The following is an 18947-nucleotide window of genomic DNA, read 5'->3' as shown; positions in this document are numbered from 1 at the left end:
TTCAGAAAACAAACTTCAAGTTTCCAGGTTTAAATTCTCAGATGCAAACATGCAGACATGATAAAAATAAAAGGTGATTTCCAGAAGTTTAATATATTCATTTTAATACTGAAAAGGCCTTTCTTCCTCTCAGCCTGCCCTGTTAATGCTGAAATAATAATGAAGTACAGTCAGCTTACTGATGAAACGAGTGACAGAGCATTTCATATTCCATTACGAGGCAAACGTAAATGAGCACCGTCCTCGTGCTCGTTATAGTGTGAAGGTGCTTACACTCACTATTCAGACTAAATAATAATAATAAAGTACATATTGTGCTACATGAGCCAACAGCAGGTCCAGCTGAGCTGCAGGAAGATGCCTCACTGCTTAATTTAAATCAATTACAATTCAGTTTTATTTATATGGCACCAAAATCACAACAACAGTCACCTGAAGGCGCTTTATTTTGTAAGGTAAAGATTCTACAGCAATACAATATTATACTAATACTTATATATGTTTTAAATATGTTTTATCTGAGCTAATGTTTAATAAAAGTTTAACTTAATAGTGATGAGACTGGACCTGAGCAGGCTGAGCCTTCGTTATGCATCCCTTTGTGCACACAGTTACAGTAAATCACAAACTGACCGGATTTAAAGGAGCTTAAGCGAGAGAACGACCAAAGTTATGAATATTTATTCTCAGAGTTTTCGATGTCTGTTTGTTCACAGGCTGACACAGTGCTGTATAGAGCAGTGCTGCTACACGGCTGAACCGCAGTGAAAGTGTGAGCACCATCCAAACTGCTCTTTAGACAAAAACCAGGGTATTTCCAGATTCCCCCTCTTTCATTTTCATCTTCTGATCTCCTTCTGCTCAGAAAATTGAGTTTCCTCTCAAGCAGACAGCGGGCCCATTATCTCCTCCACCTCCTGCAGCTTCAGCTTGTCCCCTCCTCCCCCCGACTTCCATAGCCTTCCTCCATTTTCATGTCCTCTATTGCTTAATTCGCTTAACCTGCAAGTGCGTGTGTGTGTGTGTGCGTGTGTGTGTGTGTGTGTGTGTGTGTGTGTGTGTGTGTGTGTGTGCGTCTGAGAGCTGATGGTTAAGAGTCAAAGATCAATACAACAGACGAGGATCATTCCCTCTCATGTCCTTGTCTCATGTCTGGCATTGTCTGGGACATGTCATTAAAACACACACACACACACACGCACGCACGCACGCACGCACACACACACACGCACACACACACACACACACACACACACACACACACACACACGCTTTCTGTGTGGATACTGTTTACTGTAATTGCGACTCAACCTCTCAATACAGAACACCAACAACCTGCAGCACGTGTGCACACACACACACAGACACACACACACACACACACTGGGATTAAAGACGTCCTGTCATCCGAAGTGTGAGGCTGAAGTGCAACAGAGAGAATAATGTCAGAATTTTAAAAGACAGCAGAAGCTGAGGAGCAGCACTGATGTAGATGTGATCAAAGGAAAAAGTGAAAAGATGAATAAAGGTTAAAGTTTTATTCTATTACAATAAATCCTGTAAAGCAATCAGACCATCAGGATTATGAATTCTGCGTCTGCTGAAGCAGAAAAAAACATTTTAACCCTCTGGGGTCCAGGGTGTAATCGCCATTTTTAACTACTTCTGATGTTTCCTCCACATTTCACCTTTAAAAACGATTTACTTTGTCTTGTTTGGTCTCATCAGCACAACCTCACGTGTCTGAATCTGCAGTCATGCTTTCATTTTGACTACTGTAGTAACACAACTGATCTAAAATCAGACAAAAAACATAAAATCAGAGTAGAAAAAGTGATTTTTTTTACTGTAACAACCACAAACATGTTTATTGAATCATATGTCATAACCTTAAATGTAAATATAAATTGTCAATTTTAAAATCATATGCACAAGCTTTGTGAACAACAAAGTTATTTGCAGCCATTTACCTTTGACCTTGATCTTTTAAACAACGTCTTCCTCATGATGCACCGATGAAGCATCAGTGCACTCTCACACCTTCAGCAATCACATTAACGAGACAGACTGAATATGCAGCAGTCGTTTCTTTTCATTACTGACGGTCAGTGAATTCATGTGTCTGTCGTGTGTTTGTTAATATCACCGCCTATGATTAGAGGTGGAGTCTACAGCATATGACCAGTCACAGACATGAACATGTCTATTTGCAGAAGAGTGGCATGTTTAAGCTAACATGCTCAAAATCAAAAAAGCATGTGACTTGTTCATTAATTATTTTGAGTCAGTGGTTTTTTGTGACTTTAGACAGTCTCTACAAACTGTGGACCCTCTTTGTACCTCTGAGCTCTGCTGATGCCATTCTTGAGATTCCAGAGAACCAATGGAAGACGTTCTTATGTGCTGATGTCGTAATCTCAAATCTATTCTGCGACAGAGCAGGATACATCTGCAGCACAAGTTACCACGGTGATGTTTCCATAAACAGGACAACCATGCACACTGAAAACAAGTGAGTGTGAAAAGAGGCAGCACAACTTCCTGCTCACTTTCTTTGGTTCCCAGTTCATCAGGATAGATCAGCTACACCTGAGGGAAGAGCACAAGCGCGTGATGAACCATAAACAATAAACCCTGAACCTGGGCTATGAGAAGCACTGATGCCATAAAAACATTCTGATAAATAACAAGAGCCATCTGTTTTTGAAATGATTATTTTACTGGAGACTGTGAGCAGATTGTACCACTGCTGCTGCCTGTTTCCACGTGAGCAAAGGTCATCTACTCTTTGCTGGGCCTCGTCCTTTAGATGTCACAGTGAACAGTGCCATCTGGTGGTAAGTTAAAGCACTGCACACAGAATACATGGCTGGAACGTGGATTACAGCGGGAGCGTCATTCTACTGGATTTCATCCATAACCCAGCGCGTAGCGTAAGAACGCAGACGATCACCTTGCGTGTTCCTCACGAACACTGAGGGACTTGACAGATCGTCATTATAGTGCACCTCGGAGTGAGAGCGGGCGTCTTAAATGATAAAATCCAGAATTAGATTTCTTCCTTTCTTAGAAATACAGTAAAAACATCTTCTGTTGTAAAAATCTCATCAACTTTCTAAAGTGTCACACTGATGTAGGCACAGAGAATCATCAGCCTCCATCCAGCATCCTCCCCTGTCACATCACCCTGCTCACTATCCATCCTCCTCCTCTGTGGTCTTCCTCTTTTCCATCTTCATCATCCTTTGTTCAATATCTCCACTACCCCCGAGTAGAGATGTTCAGAACATCTCAGCATGTCTTTGTTTTTATAACTGGTTATTCTAAACTGGCTGCATGTGTGGATGTGAGATTGTGTCAGCCTGCTCACCCTGTACTGATGCTCACATGAAGCCCTTTGTAATGGAGGGAAACAGGTTTATTTCCGCTGCTGGAGCCTCTAGTGGACATTAGAGGAACTGCATCTTATTAATATTATTACAGCTTACGGAGATGATGGTGATGATGATGAGGATTATAATAATCTCTGTAATCTTATATACAGAAGAATAGACTGAACTAGGATATTTATACATATATATCCTAACTTTATCAAAGCAGCCTTTCAAAAATGCTGATATTCAACATTTAAATTAACACTGAAACTTTTTAAAGCCTTTCTTTGTCTCACTTCCCCGTTTCTTCCTCTCATGGTCTTCGGTAAAGTCACACAGAAACTTGTGGTTTGTGATGCAACTGAAACGGCACATTGTCTGGTTCCTCTTTTATTTTTTCTTGAAAGAGGAGAAATAAATACTTCTTTTTTTACTTTTGTCTGGCAGCACGCAGTTAATCTTTGACATCCATCAGGTCACTGGCGAACCACTGAGTAACCCTCAGTGGTTCGCCAGTGACCTGATTAGGTTTTTCTTTGGCCACATCTTAAAAAAGAAGAAACTAGAAGACGATATCTTCACATTCTCATATTAAACTTTGTGGTTTTCTGTCATGAGCCTCCTGTGTGGGAATATCAAAAACAGGAAGCTGAACGTCCAGATTCAGGTTGTGGATAATAATTTATTACGGTGCCCACAGCCTGTGGGTTTTTTCCTGTTGCTGTTGCTCTCGGGTGGAGATGTGGCTGGTGTGTCCTTGCAGGTCGACCTGTAGGTGGAGTCTTTTCTCGGGTCTTCTATGCCTGCTGTGCATTGTTGAATGATTTCTTGGTATTCAAGGACCGGCTGGTTCTGCTGCTGTCTCTGTGATAGTGGTAAACACGCCTCCTTTCTAACTGCGTATTTTGTTCGTGTCTCTCTGATCTTGTTTGCTCAGTTCGTTGGCTGAAGCCTGTCAGATATTCCCAACTTCTCTAACCTGCATCTCTACAAGGAGTTTAACTTACTGACTGTGGCTGTTTGACTCAGGTAGGTTGCAGAACTTACCTGCGACTCACCTGAAGTGCTCACTTTCCCTCTGGAATTCTGTCCGCTGTCTGCTGCCCTTCTTCTATCCTAGTCAGGAACACAACCACTAAGACCTGAATCATTTTGCAGAACCAACAAGGTCACGTCAGTCTCACCTTGGATGTGTTTAAAGTCTCCTCTTCCCCCTTCAATACCACAAATATTTTTAATTGAAGCAGCTGGTTATATTTGGATTAGGATGAGGTTATTTTTTTGTAAACTACAGACTTCCATGAAATTTATGATGTGTTCAAATAAAAAAAAACAAAAACACAAGTGTGGATGCAAACTGTTTTCAGCTGAGAGAAGCAGAACATCAAATAAGCTCAGGCCAGAAGAGACTCAAACTACCAACCCAGTTCACATCTCACATCACAGGTTTCCAGTGATGACATCAGCAGGCAGAGAGGTGATGGTCAGATCCAAGGAACTTCAGCGCTGCGGGTCGAGCAGCGAAACATGGGTACATATCTGGGAACTGTTATAAAATATAATCCAAGTGCCTGTTTGCTAAGTATATTATATATTAGGTGTGTTGCGACTTTCAGCCGTAAATAAAGCCGCGGCCGGCTGAGTTGGTTGTGTCCCTGTGACGCGCCTCCAATAATCCATAATGAGTCGGACTTGTACTTTGCGCATTTATTTTAAGAACAAAACAAAAACAAACATTTGCGCTTTCAATCAATTTACAACTAGCGCATGGATTAACTGGTGTGCCAAAAAATGACGGTCAACAGAAAAGTTTGCCTACAAACCACTCACCCAACACACCTGCTGCGTACACCGACATCAGGTAAATAGACTGTGACCACACCCACATACCATCACCTGAGACACAGGTAAAGCTATACACCTGTGCCACCAAAACAAAAAGGAAAAACATAAACATTGACTTTGGCTCTTACAAGGTGTACTTCCATGGTACATTAGTTCCTGTATGGCACTGCCATTAAATCTGTTCTTCTTAATTATTAATAACTTTGTAAAAAACACTTAAAATATTCTGTTTGCAAACTGAATTACACTTAACTGTTCAAATCTGTTTAAACTGTTTTAATCAACCGATTCGCACTACAACCTGGTTTGCTTCTTATCTGTAGTTATTTTTATTTAATTGAATAACTGTACAGTACTCTGTTTATAGTAACCACCGTCCTTAATGTAAATATGTAAGAAAAATTGTGCATGTTTCTGTTCTGTGTCCTGTGTCCTGTTTGTTTGTATATGTGTCTTTTTGGCTGCTGTTACAACCAAATTTCCCCTTGTGGGACAATTAAAGGATTATTCTATTCTATTCTATTCTATTCTATTCTATTCAAAGTGCTGTAAAAACATAAACCTGCATACGATTTTGACTTCCTCGTATTGCAACGTGAACTTCTGCACCTGTGCAGTTTCTTCTTCATGTTTTGTTTTTGAAAATATTCTTACGGGACTCAGATTAGAGCAGAAACAACTCAAACAAGCATCATCAGGCAGACAGTGGATAAATAAAAATGGAGTGTGACCAAATGCAAATAAAAATGCTGCAAAGGTTACTCATGATACAAATGAAAAGGTTAAAACAACCTCACAAAGACAGAAAACCTGAGTCCTTCTTGAAGTAAAGGAGGTCCACCCATGTGTGGCTGCTTGTTTACAGTAACTAGCTCTTACTTCCTCTTTTTAATCACTTCACTGAATGTTGTGTCAAATAGATTTAGAGAACCAGCAGCTGCTTCCTCTTTCTGTTACATACTCACTGAAGTGATGCTCGACTACCACTGAGAACATATTCAGTGTATTTGGCCTGTTTAGCCTCCAAACTACAAAAGATATCATTGTTTAGAAATCGTTTAATCATGTAAGTCCCCAAAAACACGTCTTAAACAACAATAGAGACACGAGGTCGAAGAAAGATACAGTTCATGCATGTTATCATAACCCTAACCCTTAAACACAAATTAACTCAGAGCGGCAGACTGATGCAGCAAAACGATGAAGTATGATGTACAGCGTGTACTCTATAGCACCGAGCAGTCTTAGGTTATGATGCACATGATGGTCAGGTGTCTTGTGGCAACTGACGAACTGAAACAAAGGAGCGTGCTGTGTGTGCAACAGCATGACAAACATTACCTGTCCTGTCCCAGGAGCTAAAGCTAGGCTATAGTAGAGTACAACGGATCACCTCCGGAGTGGCTCGCGTTAACCCGAGGCTCGGAGTAGATAACGTCACTGGTGTTACTGCGGGACGTGCTGTTGGCAGAGTCACTGCTCTTCTTGGAAAAAGTCACCACGGAGTAGGTGAGTTTGCTCGAGTCGTCTCCAGTCTGAAAAAAATAAAACATAAAATTGTTTATTACAGGTAATGTTTTAAATTGATCTGAGACCATTTTCACAAAGTAGTCCAAGACTTTGTGTTCACTGGAAGCAGGCGCCACAAATATCAGAATATCAGCTCCTCTGTGTGCTGTGTTGTTAGAGGTCACAGGATCGGACCTTTGATCCAAGACCTGGTTACAGCATCCAGCATCCCCCCATCAGGTTATTGATCTGAAATAACGATCTGGATTCTTTAAACTTAGTTTGTGCTTTTCAACGTGACACTGATGATATCGTCTTCATATTTATCACAAATGTGAATCTTTTCTCAGATACAACTGTTTGTTCCGTGAATACAGAAAGTGTTTTCTTACTTTGTGCTGAGAAGTGGCAGCAGTGACCAAGCTGTGGTCATCATTGGTTGGTTTGGTGTATTTGGCATGAGAGTCAGGAGGAGATCTGCTGTGTCTGCCCTCTGCTCGGATATTCTCATACACTGTGTTGGTCTACAGGAGAAGAAGAGGAAATCTAATATCAGCTGGTTTCACAAACATCGGTGCTGAGTCTACAAGTCCTTCAGCCTCACCTCTGTGACAGCAGCGTGTTCAGTTCCCACAGGAGGATCTGAAAAACACATCAGTACAGTGTTTATACTGCAGTTAGGTACTCAGTCCGTCACACAGAGAGACAGAAAACCACTCATGCCCACATTCATGCTCACACGAATGATCAGAGACTGTAATTCAACCGAATATTCAAACTCCAGCCATCAGTTTGTCCAATTCAGGTTTGCAGAGGGCCCAGACTGTATCCCTGCTACCACAGGGTGGAGGCGTGGTGCACCTTGCACAGGTCGTCAGCCTGTTGGAGGGATAACTTGCAAACTCTGCACAGGAAGGCCAGATGGAGGATTCGAACACAGCTTACAACATGCAAAGAGATGTCTGACAAAATGTTCACTTTTCTGTGAAAACAGGAAGTTTGATGAGTGTGCCTATCAGTGCTTCCGGCTGTCTCACCCTTTGGTTTAGAGGATCTGTTCTTGCAGAATATCAGCACTGACACTGATAACAGGATGATGATGAGAGCCAGAGTCAGACCCACAAACGGCACCACATCTGCAGCAGTTTGATGAGAACAACACGTTATTTTAGACAAACACCTCCTGATGAGTGTGAGCACCAGCCCTTCACGTGGGCTGTAAAGGTAGCTGAGTGCACATGTACAGTATAGTTGTATGCAAGTTTCTTCCATGGAGAATTTGGTCAGACTGTCATGCTGTATGAGCATAAAACCATGTCTACATGACATACTCACTTCTGATTGGTTCCTAGTGGCAGATAACAGCAAAATTATACAAATGATACAAATTCACTTAAAGTATGGACGTCTATAAATCTTCCGTCTCTCAAACCCAGTGGATGGACGCACCTGTAGATGCTGTCCTCTCAGACTGCTCAGTGGTTCCAGTGAAAGTTGATGGAGGCGCAGAGGCTGATGGGAGGACTGGTTAAAAAAATCACATAATGTCTTTAAGGTGGAGATATTGTGGCATGATTTACTTTCTGTACACACTGCAGTGGTATTTTTCAACTAAAGCATATAAATTTGTACTTAAAGACAGGAAACATCAGAAAGCTTTAAGTGAGACTTCTGTCTCTCAAACCCAGCGGATGGACGCACCTGTAGATGCTGTCCTCTCAGACTGCTCAGTGGTTCCAGTGAAAGTTGATGGAGGTGTGGAGGCTGATGGGAGGACTGCTAAAGAAGTTCAGCCATATGTTTTTTTTCAGGTGTTTGAGGCGAACAACAGAAAACAACACATAACAACAATTTGACACATAAACATCATGAAAAGACAAAAGGAAACCAAACGTCTCCTCCTTGAATCGCTACCTTATCGTGGTGGAGGGGTTTGTGTGTCACAGGGATCCCAGGGGCTATGTTGTCTGGGGGCTTTTGCCCCCTGGTAGGGTCTCCCATGGCAAATTGGCCCTGGGTGAGGGACCAGACAAAGAGCGATTCATAAGACCCTTATGAAAAGGACACCGAGGGAACAGTTTACCCTGCCCGGGATAGGGTTACCGGGGCCCCGCCCTGGAGCCAGGCCCGGGGAGGGTGCCCGAGGGCGAGCGTCTGGTGGCCGGGCCTTAGTCCATGGGGCCCGGCCGGGCACAGCCCGAAGAGGAGACATGGGCCCATCCTCCCGCAGGCCCACCACCCGCAGGAGGCGCCATAGGGGTCGGGTGCATTGTGTGCTGGGTGGCGGCCAGGAGCGGAGGCCCTGGCGGACTGACCCCCGGCTGCCAAGACTGGCAATAGGGACATGGAATGTCACCTCTCTGGTGGGGAAGGAGCCTGAGTTAGTGCGTGAGGTTGAGAGGTACCGGCTAGATATAGTCGGGCTCACCTCTACACATGGCTTGGGCTCTGGAACCAGTCTCCTGGAGAGGGGCTGGACTCTGTCTCAGTCTGGAGTTGCCCTTGGTGAGAGGCGGCGGGCTGGGGTGGGTATCCTAATATCCCCTCGGCTTGCTGCCGGTACGTTGGGGTTTTTCCCGGTGGACGAGAGGGTTTGTTCCCTGCGCCTTAGGGTCGGGGAACGGGTCCTGACTGTCATCTGCGCTTATGCGCCGAGTGGCAGTTCAGAGTACCCAGCCTTCTTAGAGTCCCTGGGGGGGGGGGGGGGGGGGGGGGGGGGGTGCTGGAGGGTGCTCCACCTGGAGACTCTGTTGTCCTGCTGGGAGGATTCAATGCTCACGTGGGTAACGACAGCAAGACCTGGAGGGGCGTGATTGGGAGGAACGGCCTCCCTGATCTGAACCCGAGCGGTGCTTTGTTATTGGACTTCTGTGCTAATCACAGTTTGGCCATAACGAACACCCTGTTCAAACATAAGAGTGTCCATAAGTGCACGTGGCACCAGGACGCTCTAGGCCGTAGGTCGATGATCGATTTTGTAATCGTATCAGCAGACCTGCGACCATATGTTCTGGACACTTGGGTAAAGAGAGGGGCTGAGCTGTCAACTGATCACCACCTGGTGGTGAGTTGGATCAGGTGGCGGGGGAGGACGCTGGACAGACCTGGTGCACCTAAACGCGTAGTGAGGGTGTGCTGGGAACGTCTAGCAGAGGCCCCAGTCCGCGAGATCTTCAACGCACACCTCCGGCAGAGCTTCAACAGCATTCCGAGGGAGACTGGGGACATTGAGTCCGAATGGACCATGTTCAGCGTCTCCATTGCCGAAGCTGCTGCATTGAGCTGCGGCCGCAAGGTGGTTGGTGTCTGCCGTGGTGGTAATCCCCGAACCAAATGGTGGATACCAGAGGTGAAGGGAGCCACTAGGCTGAAGAAGGAATCCTATCGGGCTTGGTTAGCCTGTGGGACTCCGGAGGCAGCCGACAGGTATCGACAGGCCAAGCGGAATGCGGCTCGGGCAGTGGCTGAAGCAAAAACTCGGGTGTGGGAGGAGTTCGGAGAGGCCATGGAAAAAGACTTTCGGACTGCTTCGAAGAGATTCTGGCAAACCGTCAGGCGTCTCAGGAGGGGAAAGCGGTGCTGGCGGAGCGGTGCTGGCGGAGCGCTGCTGACGTCGACTGAGAAAATTGTCAGGCGGTGGAAGGAATACTTCGAGGACCTCCTTAATCCCACTGACACGTCTTCCGAGGAGGAAGCAGAGTCTGGGGATGAGGGGAATGACCCGCCAATTTCCGGGGGCGAGGTGACTGAGGCAGTTAAACAACTCCTTGGTGGCAGAGCCCCTGGTGTTGATGAGGTCCGCCCCGAGTTCCTGAAGGCTCTGGACGTTGTAGGGCTGTCCTGGTTGACACGCCTCTGCAATGTTGCGTGGAGATCAGGGGCAGTACCTGTGGACTGGCAGACCAGGGTGGTGGTCCCCATCTTTAAGAAAGGGGACCGGAGGGTGTGTTCCAACTACAGGGGGATCACACTCCTCAGCCTCCCTGGGAAAGTCTATGCCAGGGTGCTGGAGAGGGGAGTTCGTCCGTTAGTCGAACCTCGGATACAGGAGGAACAATGCGGTTTCCGGCCTGGTCGCGGAACACTGGACCAGCTCTTTATCCTCTCCAGGATACTTGAGGGTGCATGGGAGTTTGCCCAACCAGTCTACATGTGTTTTGTGGACTTGGAGAAGGCATTCGACCGTGTCCCTCGGGGTGTCCTGTGGGAGGTGTTGCGGGAATATGGGGTGTCTGGCCCATTGCTACGGGCCATTCGATCCCTATACAACCGTTGCAAGAGCTTGGTTCGCATTTCCGGCAATAAGTCGGACTCGTTCCCGGTGGGTGATGGGCTCCGCCAGGGCTGCCCTTTGTCACCGGTTTTTATAAAAGTTTTTATAAAAGCAAAAATGTAACCTCCAACTGAATAATTCTTTCTCCAAAGGCTTGTCTAACAGGCACCTCTGCCTCCCATTTTACTTTTAAAACCCTCAGTGCTCTAATGACCAAGCTCTGCAGCAGACCACAAGGTAAGGTAGTGGAGGAGGACACAAAATGAGCAACCGCAACCAAAAACCTCCTGTGACAGATACAGGAAGATAACCAGTCAAGAGCTGACCCAGAAATGCCCATGCATGCTCTACGTCTCGCAGTCAGTATTCTATGATCAGCTGTGCCTGAGGCAGCACACAGATCCAAAAGTACTTAAATAGTAACTCATATCTCCACGTGTTAAAATATCATTTGAAACTCTAAGGAGAGCCGTTTCAGTGGAGTGCATCTGGTGAATTCAGGAATGGAATTTATTTAAAATGTTGGGAGTAAAACTTCTGTAAGCTGGTTGGTCACCACCTCTCTCTCTCTCTCTCTCTCTCTCTCTCTACATATATATATATATATATATATATATATATATATATATATATATATATATATATATATATATATATATATACGTGAAGTATACGTGAAGTACCCTCAGAAGGTCTGCTAGATGATGTTAATGCAGCACTACGGGCAATACCTACAACCACGATTACCGACACTAACAAGCTGATCTACAATACGGCAGCAGTGATCAGTGAGATGCTTGGCTACAAGTTGAAAAGCGACAAGGGGCAGTACCCTCCATGGAGAAGGAGGCTAGAGGGCAAGATCAAAGTAGCACGGAGGGAGGTTAGCCAACTAACGGAGTTGCAGCAAGGTGCGACAAATAAGGTGCCTAAGAAATACAGCAAGCTGTCCATACCTGAGGCCTTGGAAACTGCCAAGCAAAGACTCACAGCCTTGGCCAGCCGCTTGAGGAGGTACACCAGAGAGATAGAAGGCAGGAGAATAAACCAGCTGTTCTCCATAGAACCAGCAAAGGTGTACTCTCAGTGGCAAGGGAACAATAAGAGAACAGCACCACCAAGGCTGGAGACGGAGCAATACTGGAAGAGCATATGGGAGAAGGATGCAACCCATAACGGCAATGCTCAGTGGCTAGAGGATCTGAGGGCAGACCACAGCGACCTCCCTGAACAGGGTCCAGTAACCATCACAGTGGCAGATATCCAAGAAAGGGTCTCCAGTATGAAGAGTTGGACAGCACCAGGGCCCGACATGGTTCACGCCTACTGGCTGAAGAAGCTGACTGCACTCCACGAGCGTCTGGCAGCACAAATGAACCAGCTGCTAGTTAATGAGAGACACCCGGAATGGCTAACTGAAGGCCGGACAGTCCTGATCCCCAAGAAGGGACTGGTCCCCTCCAACTACCGACCAATAACCTGCCTCAGTACTACATGGAAGCTCCTGTCAGGCATCATATCGGCTAAGATGAACAGGCACATGGGTCAATACATGAGCGGGACACAGAAAGGAATTGGCAAGAATACCAGAGGCGCAAAACACCAGCTACTGGTAGACAGAACAATCAGCCGAGACTGCAAGACCAGACTGACCAACCTGTGCACTGCCTGGATTGATTACAAGAAGGCCTATGACTCAATGCCCCACAGCTGGATACTGGAATGCCTAGAATTGTACAAGATCAATGGGACCCTAAGAGCCTTCATCAGGAACTCAATGGGGATGTGGCGTACAACACTAGAGGCCAACTCCAAGCCCATAGCACAAGTCACCATCAAGTGCGGGATCTACCAAGGAGATGCTCTGTCCCCACTGCTGTTCTGCATAGGCCTGAACCCCCTCAGTGAGATCATTAACAAGACTGGCTACGGATACCGACTACGGAACGGAGCAGTTGTCAGCCACCTCCTGTACATGGATGACATCAAGCTGTATGCCAAGAGTGAACGAGACATCGATTCACTGATCCACACCACCAGGCTATACAGCAATGACATTGGAATGTCGTTCGGACTGGAGAAGTGTAGTCGGATGGTATCAAAGAGAGGGAAGGTAGTCAGAACTGAGGGGATTGAACTACCAGAAGGCAACATTGCAGACATAGAGGACAGTTACAAGTACTTGGGGATCCCGCAGGCAAATGGGAACCATGAAGAGGCCGCTAGAAAGGCTGCAACCACCAAGTACCTGCAGAGGGTCAGGCAAATCCTGAGGAGTCAGCTGAATGGTAAGAACAAGATCCGGGCCATCAACACGTACGCCCTGCCCGTGATCAGGTACCCTGCTGGGGTAATAGGCTGGCCAAAGGAGGAGATAGAAGCCACTGACATAAAGACAAGAAAGCTCCTTACCATGCATGGAGGGTTTCACCCCAAGTCCAGCACCCTGAGGCTGTACGCTAAGCGGAAGGAAGGGGGCCGGGGACTGGTGAGTGTCAGCACCACAGTCCAGGATGAGACAAGGAACATCCAAGAATACATTGGGAAGATGGCCCCAACTGACCGAGTGCTCAGTGAATACCTCAGGCAGCAGAAACCCAAGAAAGAGGAGGGAGACGAGGAACCATCATGGAAGGACAGGCCCCTGCACGGTATGTACCACCGGCAGATAGAGGAGGTGGCTGATATCCAGAAATCCTACCAGTGGCTGGACAAAGCTGGACTGAAAGACAGCACAGAGGCACTAATCATGGCAGCACAAGAACAAGCTCTGAGCACAAGATCCATAGAGGCTGGGGTCTATCACACCAGGCAAGACCCCAGGTGCAGGCTGTGTAAAGATGCCCCAGAGACAATCCAGCACATAACAGCAGGGTGCAAGATGCTAGCAGGCAAGGCATACATGGAACGCCATAACCAAGTGGCCGGCATAGTGTACAGGAACATCTGTGCCGAGTATAACCTGGAAGTCCCGAGGTCAAAATGGGAGATGCCCCCAAGGGTGGTGGAGAATGACCGAGCTAAGATCCTGTGGGACTTCCAGATACAGACGGACAAAATGGTGGTGGCTAACCAACCGGACATAGTGGTGGTAGACAAACAGAAGAAGACGGCCGTAGTGATCGATGTAGCGGTTCCGAATGACAGCAATATCAGGAAGAAGGAACACGAGAAGCTGGAGAAATACCAAGGGCTCAGAGAAGAGCTCGAGAGGATGTGGAGGGTGAAGGTAATGGTGGTCCCCGTGGTAATCGGAGCACTAGGTGCGGTGACTCCCAAGCTAGGCGAGTGGCTCCAGCAGATCCCGGGAATAACATCGGAGATCTCTGTCCAGAAGAGCGCAGTCCTGGGAACAGCTAAGATACTGCGCAGGACCCTCAAGCTCCCAGGCCTCTGGTAGAGGACCCGAGCTTGAAGGATAAACCGCCCGCAGGGGCGTGCTGGGTGTTTTATATATATATACATATATATATATATATATATATATATATATATATATATATATATATATATATATATATATATATATATATATATATATATATGTATATATATATATATTTTTTTTTTATTATTATTTTTTTTATTTTAAAAAGGCAGTTTTGAAATTGAAATTGAAATTTTATTGTTCTGGGTCTTTGACTCAGTTTTGTGCTGTTGGACTTTTAAGTTCAGTTTATTTTTAAATATTCTCTGATTCTTAGTTTGGATTTTCTATGTTTTCATGTTGTGTATTTACTTGATGTTTGCTGTGTTTTCCTTCTCAGTCTTTCCTCTGAGCTTAGTTTAGTCACATGTCTGTTTCCATATTTAGCTGTTCTTTCACTTCCCATCACCTCTGTCAGTGTCCTAAGTTTGCATCCCTTGTTGCATTGTACTATTCTCCCTGTTTCTCTGTTTCTAGTTAGAGTCTCATCATTTTCATTCTTGGACTTTGTTTTGGATTTATGTTTGGTCTTTGATCAGTTAAATTAATAGCTCACTTTTGTGTGTTCTGTGTGTTAGATCCTCATTTCTCACACTCCACATCATCCCAGGAACCGCTCTCTGACCTTGCTCTGTAGTGAACGCTGATGTTGCGCTGTGTGTGGGTCAGTGAACGTGTGGACACTGAATGTAGCCCTTTGTACCCGTGTCTAAATGTAGCTGTGTGTTTCAGCTGTGTGTTAAATGTTCCTGTGGTATTTTGTATGTTAGTTTTCCTTTGTGCCTGAAATTGTCTCCTGTCTTATTTTGTTTGCCTTATCAGATACTTCCTATATTGAGATTTTCAGTTCTGCAGTTTCTAGATTTAAAAAAACAAAAACAAAGAGAGTATGTGGGACTTAATAATATTTCATTAAGTCAATAAATAATTCATATACCAAAAAAAATCTGCACAAAAGGCAGAAATACTGAAAATTTTATTCAAAACTCCAAAAAAAAGTTGAAACTCACCTTCAGCAACAACAATTCCAAAATGTATGAACTGGTATGAAGATGGATATCGTCCCAGACCACAGGTGTACCGTCCAGAGTCAGACTTGATGAGCCTTCTGATGCTTACAGACAAAATATATTTATGTTCATATCTATATTCAGTGCTGTATCTGCCATGTTGATTACTGTTGAGCTGCGTTTCAATTAAAATATTTCCTTCTTCACATTTTTCTTTGCAGAAGATCTTCCACTTCTTAGAAGAAGAAAAGTAGCACTCAATCGTGATGCTTTGTCCAGCGAGTCTATAAAAATGCATCTGTGCACTGGTGACCTTTGTGTGTCCGTCCTGCAGAGCTGCTGGAAACATGAACCATTAATACTGATTATTTGTACTAAGCTGCATTTTAACATTTACACACAGACACAGAGTCACACTGAGACTTTAGTGTCAGTAATGGCACTCCTTTCCAATAAATCGCTTTTTATTTTACTCATAATCAAATATAATTTTTTTGTTGTTGCAGGTCATTCTCAGTGATGACTTATTATGTTGTCATGCATGCTGTGGCTTCTCAGGACAGATTTCTGGTGCTGTAGTGCAGCAGCTCCACTAAGAGGAGGTGGGCCTGCTCCTGTTTCTGTGGCAAAAACAGTATCAAAAAACTGGTCAGTGGCATCTGATTAGATTAGTAGCAGCGCACAAACTGACTTAGCCTGTCTATGGGAATTTCCATTGTATGTTAGCATTAAGCTAGTGGGATTAATGCTAACAGTTTTTGACTCTTTTGTCTTGGTTACATGGCTAACCATGTATGGCTTTGTGTCTTATTAATAAAAATATGAAGTGAGTTCTGAATATAACTGGAAGCCGTTCAGGGAAAGCAGGAATAGAGGTGATGTGTGTTGAGCTGCCGCTGCAGTCTCGACTAACTGAAGACGAGCTGTGGAGAGATGTGAGTCAGTGAGTTTCAAAAATCAAGGCAGGAGAAAATAAAGTGTGAAAAATTCCAAATGAAAGAGGTTCGATTTTCTTAAAACTCCTAAATGATGTTCAAATATCAAATATTGGTCAAAAATCTGAAGTTCTTAGCAGATACATGAATATAATAGTTGATATAATTGATATAATATTATATATATATATATCATTCACTGATGCAGGAGAGGCTGTCTTCAGAAGTTTCTCCTTTCATCATTCTGTAAGTACGATGAAAACCTTCAGGGAGCCGTGTCAGAGATACCAGCCCAATTCCATAATTTGTCAAAAAGAAACTTATGATCAAAGGGGTCAAAGGTCGCAGATTTGTCATGCCTGCTTGGCATTCAACGCACTTTGTTGAAAGGTGCTCTGGAATGCCTGGAAATGTACCAGAGCAGATCCCTGATGTTTTTCCGACCCATCTGTCACTCCTGTCGTATACCTCACCACCGTCTCTCTGTCCTCATACATGTCCTGCACCAGCCTCACATACTTCCTCATGCAGCACCACAGCTCCTCTCTCAGCAGCCAATCATCTGCTTTCTCTGATCCATAAAGACTCAGTGAAGCTTCTTCTGACCTTCTCTGAACTTCTCCATCAACACTCAAAGCAAGCATCACATCTGTGGAGCTCTTTCTCAGCATGAAGCCACACAGCTGTCACTGATCATCACCTCTCTGCTTAACCCAGCTTCATGATCACAAATATTAAGAGCTGAGGATGCAGGGTGACGTTTCTATTTCACTATTTTGCTTTTCGTTTCTTTCTTTTCCAGATCTACATTGAGTTCTGTTACGGCTCTTTCATTCAACTCTTCAAACTGCACAGAGATAAAAACATTTTACTGTCCTTTAATCTACTAGAATTTGCACACACTTTTTAACTTCTGCAATTTTTCTTTATTTTCTGCTCCAAGAGGCTGAACAGGAAGAGGTTTGCACCATTGTGCTGTATCACATCCACATTTTACTGACTGTCCAGTTTATTCTGAGGAAGTAACAAACACTTGTAATGAGCTGTGTTTGAAACGATGGTTTCACATGTTATCAAGTCCCAAAGTGAGCAGCAACATGTCCATGAATGTCTCACTGTGATGGTTTCTTCTGTCCATACTGGCCACAAACACATCCATGAAATCATGAATAAAAGCAGTTTGAATGGAAGAAGCGTCCATGAAAGTGACTCATAGCTGACTCTGATCATCATGTTTAACAACAGAAACATGTTGAAGAAGGAGAGTGACAGAAAGAACAAGTGAATGTACTCACAAAGGAAGAAGAAGCAGATCAGAGTGTGACGGACTTTCATGATGAGGCTCTGATGGTTCACTGCTGCCTCTCTTCTTCTTCACTGGAAACCAGGAACTTGTGACGCCTCACTTCTCTGACTGAAGGAGTCCCTCCTCCAAACACCACAGCACCTCTACACTCCTCATTTGTCTGAAACAGTTGCAACAGCTCAACTTCCTGTTAAAACAAATTTGAGTCAGGTGCAACATTATGTTCACCTGACATGTATCCATCCCCACTCTCATAGTTTCAGCATCTACTGGGCCATAATGGTTCTGTTTCAACTGGGATTAACTCCGTCCCCCTTTTTTGGTGCCTCATCATCTCCTTCTGTTATGATAATAAAATAATGCAGTCACCATGTGCCGAGAAACTACCTAAAACCAAAGTTTTAAGGTGATTATTACATATTTAATAAATAACAGATTGCAGAAAAACTAAACATTAATGAACCATTTCATGGCATAAGAGGTAAAAAGTCACCAAATGCTGCTACAGGATTTTCAAACTGTGGGAACAAAATGGAAATGACACAAAAATGCACTAAAATGCAGGATTAGTTTTCATGTTTTTCCTGTGTGATGGAAAAAGTAACAATGCCAGTAATATTATGGATACACTAATAATACACACCATGCATTATAGAGAGAGAGTGAAAGAAAATAGATGACAACCAAACATCAGTGTTGCGTTTGCTGTTTTACTTAAAGCTTGAACACGTAGAGACGACGGGCCAATCAGACGCGTTGGAGAGACATTTTGTGGCAGTGACGACGAGGCCGGCAAAGCTGAAGTAAAATCATCAGGACAGAACTGGAACAGTGTTTCTGACCCACTGCAGAGATGTCTGTACTGTATAAGAAGGGCAGTAGGCATGATTCTTTTATGTACAGTACTTTATTCCAAATGTCAACATGCATTGTGTCAACTTCTGGGGGGTTTTGTGAGCCACGGCGCCCCCTCCTGGCATTGAGAAAATGCACTCAGTTACAGTTGGGCATGACAGAGCACGTGGTGTGACGAGCTTGTTCTGCTTGGATTATGGACGTTGTTACCTCAGTTTCACGACGGAAACGGTTTCCAAGCACAGAATAGGAATAATGACCTGAAATCGTTTATTAGGAATCATGATGGACAAAGGACGGCGCCCTGTAACCATGGTTACAGTTACTTACTCTCATGACCGTGCACGTGCACAGAGAGCGTGTTTATACCTGACATCAAACCCAAAGCATGCATGACTTTATGTGTACGGCCT

At 44.6% G+C, this 18947-nt stretch overlaps 1 protein-coding gene across 2 annotated transcripts; it reads right to left on the bottom strand.

The window, feature by feature from the left end:
• Positions 1 to 5153: 5153 nt before the first annotated feature.
• On the bottom strand, positions 5154 to 17729 carry LOC308407781 (uncharacterized protein). Of its 2 annotated transcripts, none has more exons than XM_080899636.1 (8): positions 17669 to 17729; positions 15439 to 15777; positions 8430 to 8507; positions 8178 to 8252; positions 7766 to 7864; positions 7333 to 7370; positions 7121 to 7252; positions 5154 to 6754 (listed from the first exon to the last, which is right to left on the bottom strand). In XM_080899636.1, exons 1-8 carry the CDS (start codon positions 17706 to 17708, stop codon positions 6584 to 6586), a joined length of 972 nt encoding a protein of 323 aa, XP_080755762.1. In that variant the 5' UTR covers positions 17709 to 17729; the 3' UTR covers positions 5154 to 6583. The 2 variants fall into 2 exon arrangements, with proteins under 2 accessions (XP_080755762.1, XP_080755763.1); XM_080899637.1 differs by having other exon boundaries at positions 8430 to 8504.
• Between the last annotated feature and the right edge of the window lie 1218 nt (positions 17730 to 18947).

This window comes from Rhamphochromis sp. 'chilingali' (assembly GCF_963969265.1).
Source record: "Rhamphochromis sp. 'chilingali' genome assembly, chromosome: 12".
NCBI lineage: Eukaryota > Metazoa > Chordata > Actinopteri > Cichliformes > Cichlidae > Rhamphochromis > Rhamphochromis sp. 'chilingali'.
Note: the sequence above shows the minus strand (reverse complement) of the source record. Positions and strands in the feature narration are given on the sequence as shown.

Coding starts and splice junctions, on each gene's coding strand:
- LOC308407781 (XM_080899636.1), bottom strand. CDS start 17,708: ATGAAAGTCCGTCACACTCTGATCTGCTTCTTCTTCCTTT. Junction 7,865..8,177: donor TGAGAGGACAGCATCTACAG/GTGCGTCCATCC, acceptor AAACTGCTGCAG/ATGTGGTGCCGTTTGTGGGT. Junction 7,371..7,765: donor CAGATCCTCTAAACCAAAGG/GTGAGACAGCCG, acceptor TGTGTTTTTCAG/ATCCTCCTGTGGGAACTGAA.